Source organism: Carassius auratus, unplaced genomic scaffold (assembly GCF_003368295.1).
Source record: "Carassius auratus strain Wakin unplaced genomic scaffold, ASM336829v1 scaf_tig00017060, whole genome shotgun sequence".
NCBI classification, from domain to species: Eukaryota; Metazoa; Chordata; class Actinopteri; order Cypriniformes; family Cyprinidae; genus Carassius; species Carassius auratus.
The window spans coordinates 253933-267041 of NW_020524735.1; the positions used below are offsets into that span (position 1 = coordinate 253933).

A 13109-nucleotide genomic window follows, 5' to 3' on the forward strand; every position below is an offset into this window, starting at 1 on the left:
TTCAGGCTCCTGCTTTACAAAGGGGGGGAATGAAATGAGGAAGAACAAGCTAAATTATTTTATAGCCGTTAACTCAGTCTTTTCTCTTCCTTTTCCTTCCTTATTAGACTCTTCTTCCCCAAGCAAGACACTGAGATCAGTAAGAAGTGCTACTATGAGTCAGATGCAGCCAAGCTTGATTTTGTGCATCGCAGGCAAGCCACAATGCCTCACTTTCTTTAAACTCCAATCTGAGAGACCGTCCTGCCGATTTTAATGACCTCATCTCCCTCAGAAATGCTCTTTATTCTGCTGTCTTTCTACTCAGCAAATGTCAAGTTCTCATTGCAATTCAGAAAATTGGTTGACTAATTCCCGTCCAACAAGAACAGAGTTCTCGCTATTGACTATTAGCAGCCGCTGGAGGTGTTCCATTTTTCAAAATTACACAGATCAAAGGCTGATTGAGCATGACAACACAAAACAATCAGTGCAATAAAACCATTCAGAGCCCTCTTTTGGTCTTCCCGTGCTTTGATTCTCTGCAGCGCTGCCACTCGTTACTCTATAACTCTATAACGTAGCATTGAGTGGCGGTAGCTGAGAGTGAACATCCGTCAATAATGTTCCTGGGGCTTGCATCAAAGACATGCCAGAAAGAGAAATGCTGCCTGTGCATTAACAAGGCACCTCAAGGCCGACTCTACCTCCGGAACTATGGCTTGATATTCTTTCTGGATGTTTTCAGCTAGTTGAGAACTTTCTGTCTTACCTTGGTCAGGTAGCTGGGAGTTGTTGGGGGGTACGGTCATATTCAGTACATCGTTGACAGCTGTGTCGGCATAGTGCCCTCTCTGAACGTCGTGTTCACTGTCGGTTTGGTCACTCTCCTCGTGGCCACTGTCCTTCAGACTGTTTCCTTCCATGTCCTTGAACGTTGACGTGCTATAGCCAGGCGAAGTAGAAAAGATGAGACAAAAAGAAGTAAAGTTTTATTTAGTTGTCAACATTGGTTTCGTCATTCTTTCAGTCTCTTCACCCAGTGCTATCTTTGTTTAGGTGTAAGCGTTAAAGCTGAAAAGACAAGGCTTTTCTCACATTCTGATATGGTGGGATAAAAGATCAGGGGTGACTGGTCTATTGCTGTACAGAGATCTTACGCGTTGCTGTGGTCAATTGCCTACATTTTATACAGACTATGTCAGAAAACAAAATAAGTCTTGTATGTCATCATCAAAGGGATGGTTCACCCAAAAATAAAATCTCGGTCATAATGTAATCACTCTAATTTTGCGCTCAGACATTCAAGACTTTTTAATGACTTGGTCCTGTGAATATTGAAAAACATCCTGGGTAACATCCTCTATAATGAAAGTGAATAGACTAAGGCTATCAAGGTCCTAAATGGAAAAAAATAAGGTATTTTAAAAGTGGTCAATATGACTTGTTGGCTTTGTGTGAAGAACAGACCAACATTTAAGTCATATTACATCATGTGATTATAATGTTAGTAATTAATAACAGTTCTGACATATTTGATTTGAGAGCAACAGTAGAGGTGAATATTTTTATTTTCTGATTTTTATTCCTGACTTTGTGACATAATGGCTTCAGAATACTTATTGTAAATGGCTCACCTGTTTTCTACTACTTTAAAGATTTATATTCAATCCTTTTGGAACTTAAAATACTGAACAAAAATTCCATAAAAGTAAACCTTCTGGGTTGACACGAGGGTGAGTAATTAATGACAAGAATTAAATTTCTGGATGAGAAAAAAAAAAAAAAAAACAGGTCACTTTGTCTTATTATGGAGAACTTATGTTGGTCACATAAATTTGTGGAAGTTTTGAAGTAGATGTGTAATAATTTGAGCAAACTGTGCTTTTCCCCTTTACCCTAATTAACTGACATAAGAGGATGGAAAAAGCTGCCAACTGACAGCTGCAGTGCACAATCTGATTTCTCTTAATTTGATAGCTAGCCCAGTAGAACACATTCTGTCTCTAAAACAACAGTGAGGATCAGAAAAGCATGCATACACATAACACACTGACATACACAGACAAAAGCATCTCTGTAGCCTCTTCTAAGGAGAACGAGAGGATGAAGAAAGAGAAGGATTCTAGCAATGTCACTGCAATGGTGGTAGTGCAGCCTCTGATTTTATCAGTCTAATTGCACCTGTCCCAGACTCATCGCCCACATGCTCCGGAGGGGATTTTTTTGTAGTGACGGAGAGCCAAACAGTCAACACTTGAATACTCTTTGTTTATGTAAAAATAGGCAATGTTTTTTGTTTTGCTTTTTGAAGATAAAATTGCTGTAATTGGTTTGAAAAATGCATGACTGAGGTTTTTTTTTTTTGCTCCAGGTAAGAGAGGCATTGCAGCCCTTGTGCACATCCGTAGCAGCCGGGCCCCCAGGCAGCCGAGGACGTTCATTAGGGATGTCTGCATGCCAATGCTCCATGTCAGTCAATAGCATTCTTTTAGGTTTACTCAGGAATGCTGGCCAAGTCCTGTCAGTACAAAGGATCTATTGTCCATGCTCTTTTCTTCCACAATGCAAAATAAGGTTACCTTTTTCTTATCTCCGTAGCCTAACAAAGCCCTCCTTTTGTGTACAGAGGAAGAATCCTCTGAAATTCCAGGATTTAAATTATTGTAGATTTAGCAATTTGATTAACATCTACATGGATGTAGCTTAACCGCCAAATCTTCTTCTCTTGGCTACAGTTTTAATATTCTCTAACATGTAATATGTATACACGTTTTTGCAGGGATTTGATGGAATTATTCATATTGGGGAAGCAAGGAGAACTACTTGATGCGGATGTACTTAATCACTTATGATACGGAGTAAATAAAGCTTAACACTAGCCATTTCTAAACATGTTCAATATTAATATTTTGCCTACAGTATGTGGCCAAAACTTAAGATGGTTTATGAACCAACAGCTTTTTTTAAAAAGACAAATATCATATAAAATGGGTCATATGATGAGTTTTTTTTTTTTTTGTGAGATAAAATGATTGTTGAACTGTACCGTATGTCTATCCATTGAAACTTATATGCAAAAACATCTCATTCCGAAATATCCAACATCAGAGACCCAAAAAATCTTAGTCTGCTCAGTCAAGGTGAGAGAAAGTGGAATATACAGTACATAAATTGTATTGCTCATCACACATGCAAATGAGGTGTTTATTAAATGGTGAGCAACATAAAAAATGTACCAGTTTAAAAAAATATATATAAATAAATTATGATCTGACCGCTCAAAAACAGTGAGGTACGTTAATCTGATTGCTTTATAAAGACATACCTTTTAATTAGGTGTGCTCTGCTGTTTACATAACTGGAGTCAATGGAATAATTCTCCGTCTGGGGGAAAGAGACAGAATTAAAGAGAGAGAGAGAGAGAGAGAGAGAGAGAAAGAAAAAGAAAGAGAAAGAGAGAGAGAACAAAAATGAATTTAATTATGCAGCAACTAAAATAACGTCACCAGTAATTGCCTTTCAATAGAAATGTTATTTTACACAAAGACTCTAGTTAACTGCTTGGGCTTTCGAAGGCAAACTCTCCCATTCTCTTTCTAAGCACATGTGGCCTGTTCTGCTGCAGTGAGTCTGCTCCTGTCGTCACTCCTCCAGCCTCCCCCCACCCACAAAACCATCCTTAGTCAGACCACGCTCTTCAAAATGTCATTAAGCCAGATAGGGGAATAGAGGACGGGTTGGGGGTTAGAGAAGAAAGTTTTCTCTCTTCTAGTGCCACTTTTCCTCACACCACTTCTGAGGATGCTAATGTGAACATATCACAGAAATAAATAAGTGCAGGAAGGAAATTAAGAGCATGCCAGGGGATTTTATTTTACTTTGCAAATGCAGATGAAAAGGCCTCAATGATCTGCATATGATGACTCTTTAACCCACACTGAAAAGAGACTTCAGAGTCTTCTGGAAAGCAGCGGTTTTTGCATAAATGACTAGAAATACACAGAACTGGGTGATATAGATCAAGTATTCACAGTATATTTGTGGCGGTATTACCAGTGTTATGAAATTAAGCAAAATCATGAATTATGCAAAGACTTTAATGTCATTTTATATTTGGCCATTAAATTTTGTAAACAGCATGACTAATTTCACAATCCTCTGTCTTGTGACTTGCAGGAATGAGAGTGTTAAGACAGACATGTTCTTAAGTCAGTGGTATAAAGTTGGTAAGTTCTATTCATTTCTATTCTTTCCATGCCAAAAGGTCTCCATGCAGTTATTTGGTAAACAAATATATGTAAATTATTATTGCTGTTAATGACTGATTCTCTGTTGGGGCATAATGATGTGAATGAAACTGGCAGCTTTGTAATTAAAACCTTTTGAATCTAACTGGCTAGTTAGGTTAAACATGCAGGTATTTTCCATGGGGAGAAACCTGCCTCCTCTCTCAGCTCCAGCTTAAGCTGATTCTAAACCAAGATTGAAAAAGAAAGTCAATGGCTTCCTTCCAGGGGTTTGTCTAGCCATCAGCCCCCTGACAACAGCAGTCACCCAGACGATAAGAAGGTTAATGCAGACGGTGCAACACGACCAATGATTATGCCGCCAGCCAGGGCATCCAGACTAGCTGCTGGGAGACAGATACAAGCTATCATACTCACAGATGGAATAACTCTGCATAAAGATCTATGATCCCAAACACTTGCACATTTCGCCATCTTTGCATTTTAACAGTGGCTAGGAGAACCATACAGCGCAAGATGTTCGTCAACAACTGTAAACACTTAGAAGTGACATGTTAGTGGAATTAATTTCAAAATAGATTTATTAAATCCTACTTACGGGAACAAACTTTTACATATTTCACAAATTCTTTCATGTTTTACAGGGTATTAATGCGTACCGTCTCACCTCCACACTCTTTAATTACCTCCACGCATGATAATATTTTAATTACAAGTGACGGCTGACCAGGGGTCTAATTGAGATTTCTGGGCTGGTGAAATCGGAACCTACTGAAGGTTAACGCTCTCTTTTGTGTGCGTGTGGGGTGTGTGTATGTTCTTCCCTGTGTGGGTGTTTGCTATGGCTCTAATTAAACCTTAAGTCATTGTAATCAAGGAGATAATTTGTAAAAAGCCATTTTAATTAACATTATATTAGCGGACCTCGATTTGGAACATACTCTTGTTTGTTCTCGTTGCAGCTCACAAGGTACTTATTTGCCTCTTTGTTCTTGTCTGGCTTGAGTCCATTAATATCAAAGTAATGGACATAAGCAATTATTTCAGTAACAAGACAGGCATATATATATATATATATATATATGTGTGTGTGTGTGTGTGTGTGTGCAGAAAATTTTGTTTTTTATGCACCTGTGCTCTACTTTAGTCCCTTTGAGAACTCATTACAGAGCTTTTCCATCTCCATGGTCATCCACAAAAAGATTAATGAACAACAATGGACTGAGTATGGGGAAAGACAGTATACAAATTTCCAAATGATCTGCCTCCGAGTGGCCGGCCCGTAATTGGTTCTGAGCGGCGCTATTCGGAGCTCTGCTGGGAGAGCCAGATTCCAGGCAGTCCTTCTCGTGTATCTGCACATATAAAGCTTTGCTCTCGCTCTCCTCGGCCGCGACACTTAAAACAAATGAGAGCCCTGTTGAAACGAAGTTATGCTGCGCGGATCGGTGACCCTTTTACGAGAAGAGGTGCAATCGATGATGCAGGCTCAGTCATCTCAGCAGATTTCCTTCTGTTGACATTTTGATCTCTCTGCTTATATCAGAGTGGGCTAATTGGAGTAATAGCGTCAGTTATGTAAATGCGGCTGCTGTTCCACAGAGACTTCTCACTGCTGGAGATTACGAAAGTACTGACTTCGTGCAGATATCAACACATTCTTTGAAGAATGTAATAGATAAGTGGCATTATTCCAAAACAAAAGCATCTACTGATGTGTGGTGATGATTCACTAATGGATCGTCATAATTAGTAAGCTTCACCCGAAAAGGCATATCAATTGTATTGCGCAATGTTCCTTTGCGTTTTTCATTAATTCTGGTTGATGGCCAGAGGGCATTTAAAAGGCGCCCTTCGACTTCGAGGTCTTTATGCCAGAGAGCTTCCATGCATTAGCGGCATTCTTCCTGTAAAGTAATGTACTGTATGCCTACACCGCTGACCGCCAAATCATAAGGGCTATCGATACTTCTTTCAAAGAGGTCGGGTTTCAGGCTCTGAGATGAGGGCTGCTTAAACTGCAGATGAGCTGCCACAAATGGTTACTTAATCAGGTTCTACTATGTGTTGTTATGATCTGAGAGGCCCCAGTTTGGCGGCCGGTGTCTCCCTATCCCCTTAATTACCGTTGTGTTCCTTCCCACATACTTGAGGGTCCGTTGGGCCAAATCACACCATAAGAGCTCTATGAACGAAAGCGGAAGGGCCGGAGAGGAAAGTAATGGAAAGAGGGCAGTGAACGAGACCTTAACCTCATTTTTCCCTCTCTCTCTCTTTCTTTCTCTCTAACCCGCAGCCTCTAACCCCAACAACCCTCCCCACCTAACTCCTCCAACTTCTGCCAGCGGAGAGGAAAAGCAATCTCCTCGCTTAGTTGCTGCTGTGAGATTTGATTTGCCTTCTTCTCAGCGTGACAATTGGTTCCGTAGTCCGGATGTGAGAGCATTCATTGTATGAGGGCCAGATGCACCGAGTGAGCGAAGCGGAGTTCTTTAGGTGGCAAAGGAATGAAAAAAACATACTTGTCACACCTCTGCTCCAATTTATGTATTATCTCTTCTGAGACCGGTACATCAGCCTGTATATGCATTCACACACTCAAATTGAACAGTAATTCAAACTCACGTTATAACAGCAATTAATAATGATCAGACTGTACCCTTGTTTTCAGCACTGTAGATAAAATGCCTATTCATTCTGATTGTAATTCATTTCAGGGCACAAAACTAGTTAAATTAAGGCTTGAAGCATTTTCTTTTTTTCATTTTAGGGAGTGGTTAGGGACATAAAAAAATCTGTCTTCTTTTTCTTCTAACTCCACTACAGTTCAAATGCTCCTAATATGTCACAGTCAGTGGCGGAAAAGCATATTCTCACTGCGCTTCCACCGAATACAAATGCTGTGGTTAAATAAAAAATGTTTAAAAAAAAGCAATATTTATTACATGGAATAAAAAACATGAACATGAAGGGCCTCAATTAAAATAAAGCCATTCCATTTACTCATTTTAATAGCAGTTTGGTGCTCGGTGATATTTGGAAGTTGACTTTTCAGTCATCTTAAGGCTTATTTACACAGTCCCCAGAGTGCTGGGAGGAAATCGGTACTCATAATGAGTCCTGTTGTTTATTTTCCTCCATCCACAAGGAGCTTACTGAGGAGAGGTTATCATGAGGCAAAGGCAGGTAGTGAATAGCTATTTTCTTGTAAAATAAAAAAATAAATAAAATAAAAACACTGGATACAGGCTTTGTTGAGCGGGGCTTAGTGATAGGAGCAGAAATGAGCCTGTAGCAAGGGTGGCATTTTCCACAGAGGCTTATGAGATGTCTATATGTCTACAAATGCCGTTTGACTGCGTGAATTGAGCAGGGGAGTCTCACACCCGCCGGCACATTGAAAGCCAATCTCAACATGGAGTCACTCTTCAAAGACATCACGCACTCTCCCTTTCTTCCTTCTACAGCATGCCGGCCTTTCTTTAATTTTTTTTTTATTTATTGTTTTCTTGCCTCCTACTCTCTTAAAGCCTTCTCATTCGATGCACCATCTATATGGTGGATCTATGGCATGTCTAAGCTGCTCGTCTCGCTGAACTGTTGCTCGGCATGGCACCCATGACAGGAACGGACCACCACGGCTTCATCTCTGCACCTAGTAGGATTGGTTTATCCTTGCTTCCCCAGCTCAGAGAAACACGGCGCTCCTCAGCCCGTGTTAGGTTGCCAACCCCTGATTATAGAATTTCCCATAGATCCTTTGCCATCTGCTAGATTATAGATATCCCCCCCACCCCACCCCTTCTCTTCCAGACCGTGTGAGCCCTAGGGGAGGCTCAACGGTATGAAGGGAGGTGAAGGAGCGCCTCAGGCTCGCCCTGGCATCAGGATGAGATTACGTTTTCTATTTCTGCTTCTTCTGCAGGAGCCATGATGAATATGAAGACTTGTTGACATTTAATAGCGGGCGGCTACCTACGAACACAAATTATAACAAATCAATCGCCACGGGAGCCTATGTGACAAATAAGCTGCCATATCCTCGAGATCATTCCACTTCATCACCTGTCAATTCACACTCAACTCAATTTAGTCCATTGCAAATCCATCTTATTATGAAAGGGAACCATTTCTAAGGGTAAACACTTCTGGAGTGTTAAACTGAATGTTTCTTTTGTTGTTGTTGTTGTTGTTGTTGTTTTACCCAGTTGGTCCAAAGTGATTTGTATTTTCAAAAACGATTGCACAAAAATTAGATAAAGGAATAATTTCTAAGTCGACATTCTGCGGTTACATCTGTCTACCCGGCTTCACATTATTCCACTAACTAAAGCAATGCTCCATGGGGACTAAACAGTGTGTTACAAATGAGTAAACACAATACGCTTCCCTACCTCATTCGTTTAGAGTTGCTTTTCCTGCGAACTGCAGCAGATATATTTCCTTTAAGAAAACAATCACAAAGCTCTCACAAACAACAAAAAACAGGAAAGGGTATTTCCCAGATCAACAGTTACACCGCTAAGCGAGAAGAGAGAAAGAAAATGCCCTTCTGTTTGATACTGTAAAAGACTCAATCTGCATCTTCTAAAGGCTATAAACGTCATATAGTTTGTGAGTGATTAATACATTAATATCAACTATTTTAATAATTCATACAGTTATCATATGTCAGAACTCTCTGCCTTTTATCATGATGGAAACATGTAACCTTTCCTTTCATGTATATCTTCAAGGGTGTACTATTACTCTGTTTGCAAATGTTAGGCCACATTACTATTGTGACACTCCTTTCGGATCCTCTGTATTGTGTGTGTGTGTGTGTACTTTGATATTTCTCTTTTACAAGAAGACTTGTGTTGTTTGTTTTTGGCCTGTGGTGTTTGGGAATTGATCAGATACTCTGTCCACTATAAATAGTTCTTTCGACATGGCGATATCCTTCTCAACCCGCAGTGTGTATCTGTGTGTGTTTCATAGATTCACAATCGGATGGACAATCTTGGATGTTTTACAGGAAGCAGCCTGGTCATAATAAAAGGGAAGGGGTGTGTGTGTGTGTGTGTGTGTGTGTGTGACTGTAATAGTGTGTGGGTGGGGGGCCTTGACTATCACATTGCATTTTCAAAGGACAATTTAGCCATAGGAACTAATGAAACTCAAATGGCTGCAGTTATATGGGATGTTATTCTAATTCAAATGCCTGGACTAAAAGACATTCACTCTTTTCGTTCAAAAGTCTCCTCATATCCACCTGGCCTCACCTGGGATGAAAAAAAAATAGTCGTCATGATACAAGATAATAGCAGTATGTACAAACCTGTTCAGGTTCACTAGCTTTCAGATAAATGGATGTGACACACGCAGGTTATTCAAGTAGAGTCTTTGAATTCTTACTGAAAAACAGCGGTTTAATATTTTTGTGGAAAATGATGTGAAACTTAATATTATTATGGTCAATGTAATGCAATCCTGCTTAATGAGCAAAGGTAAGCATTTATTTCCGACCCCAAACTTTTGAATGGTTGTTTAAAAGTAATCATGAATATTATAAATTATAAATATATAAAAAGTAACGATATAAATTAATTTTCAAACAATAATATAGGTTTTTCTTTTCATTTAAATCCTTAAACAGCACTGTTTGTAACATCTAGCATTTTTAATGGTGCTAAATTAGCTCATTCTTCAAATTAGAGTTTGCTCATCATTGACAGAAAGAAAGATAGATGCATAACGACTCTAGATGCACTGTTGAACATGAAGAGAGGGAGTGCTTCACCTGTTATATTCACAGCTCAAGATGAGCACCTTTGAGTCATTTTACACCATAGTCATGCATCTTTGTGTCCCTCTGTCCCACACAGACACACTCCCTAATACACACAGAGACTGATTCGGCGGGCATGAGTGGAGATGAGCGATGTGAACACCTTTACATCAGTGTAATATCCAGCACTGGGCTCCAGCAGAGAGTGCTGACTCATCCATTCTGGATGCTGCTTTTGTTACGAGTGTAAATCATACACCCGCCTGACACTTTGATCCAAAATAATGACATAGTATCTCAGGGTATGTTCTCCCAAATATCTGTCAGCGTACTGAGATGTCTAACAGACCGTCCCACCCTCCTCTCATGCTTTCAGCCCATTCGCCTTCCCCGCTGAAGGCATGGCACCTCTCTTCACAATGACAAGGCACAAAGGCATCTTACCAGGCTTTTTATTTTTTCTGTGGATGAAAATTTGCATCAACTCATTACAGACTCTTAGTCTCCTCGGATACACACCCTGTCTGTCTCTGCCTCAAATGCACTTTCTCTCTCTCACTCTGTGTTTTCATCTCTCTCTTCTCTCCTCTCTGAGATGGATTGAGCCAGCCTCCTTATTGACATCTCCTTATTGACATTCCTAACAGACAAGAACGTGTGCTTGAAATGTGATGCAATGTGCAAACAGGAATTGCAATAGGATGCAGGTGGAACTTCATTATCTTTTACTAATCCTTCCAACCTTCCCCACTTAGTCAAAAAAAAACTATGTTTACCGCATATTTGGCTTCAAATCCCATGCTCCAGAGCTCGGTATGGCAATCTCAGTGTGGAATGATACAGACTCAAGCCTATCTAAAAATCTGTGGTTCATGAGGGTTTTTCAAATATCGTTCACTGATCCAATGATGTTAACTTAAAATGCTTTCGAAAGACTTAGTCCTCATCCATCGTTTGTGTTCTACAGATTAAAAAATAAATAAATGGCATAAATGCTGACAGAATTTTAAATGGTGAATTTTTCTAAATGTTTTTTATATATATATATATAATTAAATTTTTTTAGTGACATCTTACTGACAATAAGTCCATTCCCTTTTTTTTATGAAGAATGTCATTTTTTTATTATTTACCAAAATCTGAAACCTGAAAGAACATTGAAAAGGTGATTGTATATGAATATAAAGTTAATACTAGTCTTTTTTTTTTACATTTTAAAAAGCTGCTCTTCTAATACGTAGCTCATTTATATTTATCTAAATGTAAATGAATTTGTATTTCTATCATTACTCAACATTAGTAAGAGCTATGTTTGTTTGCACCCTACTACGCACTGCTGGATGACAGACGTAGTAGTGGCTGGATGGTCCCGTGTTGCCCTAATGGACAGATGGGCGGATAAAAACTCCACTGTAATCATAACAAGCTTGACCCAATCAGCACAATTCATGATGCAATACTGTAAGAGTAGTTAGCGTTCAGATTAAGCCACATCGCATACATCTGCTCCTAATATTTGAAATGGCCTTTTTCAGCAGCTGTCAGCATTGAAGTTTTGCCTCGGCACACATCAGTGGCTCATCTATAGACCGTTGAGCAGATGTTAATCAGGGTGCTGACAGTTTGCTATCACCACTCCACAACAACGTCCCCTCACACCCTTGCTCTGTGCGTTACACGAGGGATTGCAGACAGATACGGGGCTAATTAAAGAATTAATTTCTTCTGATTTTCAATTAGCAATTTGCTTTAAAACCTCCTCCCCACTGCACCGCTACACTTATTTAACACCCTTTCCTACATCCTTTAACATTGTACAAACTGATAAACCCACATAAGCAGGAACACACTTCACATTCAAGCTGACAGGCTCACACCCTTGTTTTACATTCCCACATCCTGGGCCTGACCACATGTGTGCACATACACACTCCTAAGTGGGCCAGTGGGGGGTGGTGGTGGGGGGTGCTCTGCTCCGGCTCCCAGAGAGAGTGCAGCATTTTGTGGTCTTGCTGTGACGAGGAGGGCCAGATGCTACGGGCTCGACCCCATGCCACCACAGCAGCTGAAACACACCAGGATTATCTGCGTGGACTTTCTTTAATTTAATTTGTATTAGACCATCTTTAGGCCCAAAAAGGTTTGGGGGGAGGTTGGTGAGGGGATCGTGAAAAAATAAATGAAAACAACAACATACGGCCTAGTGCATCACCCACCACAGTGCTACCACCTATTGTCACAATGACTTCTCTGAAATAAAGAGCTGAAATCATTTGGCTTGCGCTTTAAACAAAGCATGGTAATAGTCTCTTATCAAAGCCGTCTAGGTGCATGTGGGTGTGCATTCATGTATTTTTCCTCATGCACAGTGGTTTTCGAAGCACGACATATCTTATGCTTGACTGTGTCTGTTCAGATTCAGATTGTGTTGACTTTGTCTTTGTGTCAGAGCAGTGGTGAATCATTTAATTCATCTCTTGTTATTCGGCTCCTCCTGATTAGCAGCCAATTCCATTTCTTGCAGACTGATAAAAAAATGAGATATCCTATTGAGCTGGACTCTTTTTATTTATTCAGAGCTCCAACTGTGGCCTTTCCATTTAATCTACAATATGCTTTTCAAAAGCAAAGTGATGAAATCCCTCTGCAGTTGAACAATTTAAGCTTCAAAACCAACCACTTAACTGAAATTCAAGCTAAGCTTGGGCGAAAATGTTTCCCCTCCGTATGTGCAGTGTGACTTTATCTCTAATTTAGTGCTTTAATGCCACTCCCCACAGAAAGATGACAAGTCGTAGCCATTTTGCATGAGGAGCTGCAGGATTCTCTTTGTGTTTTTGTTCAGGTGGCAGACTTGTTGATGAAGCTATTGTGCGCTAAAAAAGCATAGCATAGCCACACACATGAGCACACACAGCAGTTGCTATGAAAAAAAAATTGAATAACATTAGTGAAGCATAGACAGATCAAGAGTGTGAACATCTATAAAAAGATAGTACTGCTGGAGAGTGTCAAAGTGGAAAAGAGTTAATCTTCCTCTGTTTTGATGGCAAGTGAAATAATTGGGCTCTCTTACACTCATTAGATGAGAATAATGCCAAGCTAAGAGT

General features: G+C 39.9%; 1 protein-coding gene across 4 annotated transcripts in view; it reads right to left on the reverse strand.

The window, feature by feature from the left end:
* The window catches only part of LOC113075438 (protocadherin-19-like), a 53750-nt gene that overhangs the window by 21903 nt on the left and 18738 nt on the right, over positions 1-13109 (reverse strand). For all 4 annotated transcript variants that reach the window (XM_026248148.1, XM_026248147.1, XM_026248146.1 and 1 more), the window contains exons 3-4: positions 3308-3366; positions 752-924 (exon numbers count right to left, since the gene is read on the reverse strand). In XM_026248148.1, coding sequence (XP_026103933.1) covers positions 752-924; positions 3308-3366 — 232 coding nt within the window. The remainder of the gene's footprint in view (positions 1-751; positions 925-3307; positions 3367-13109) is intronic.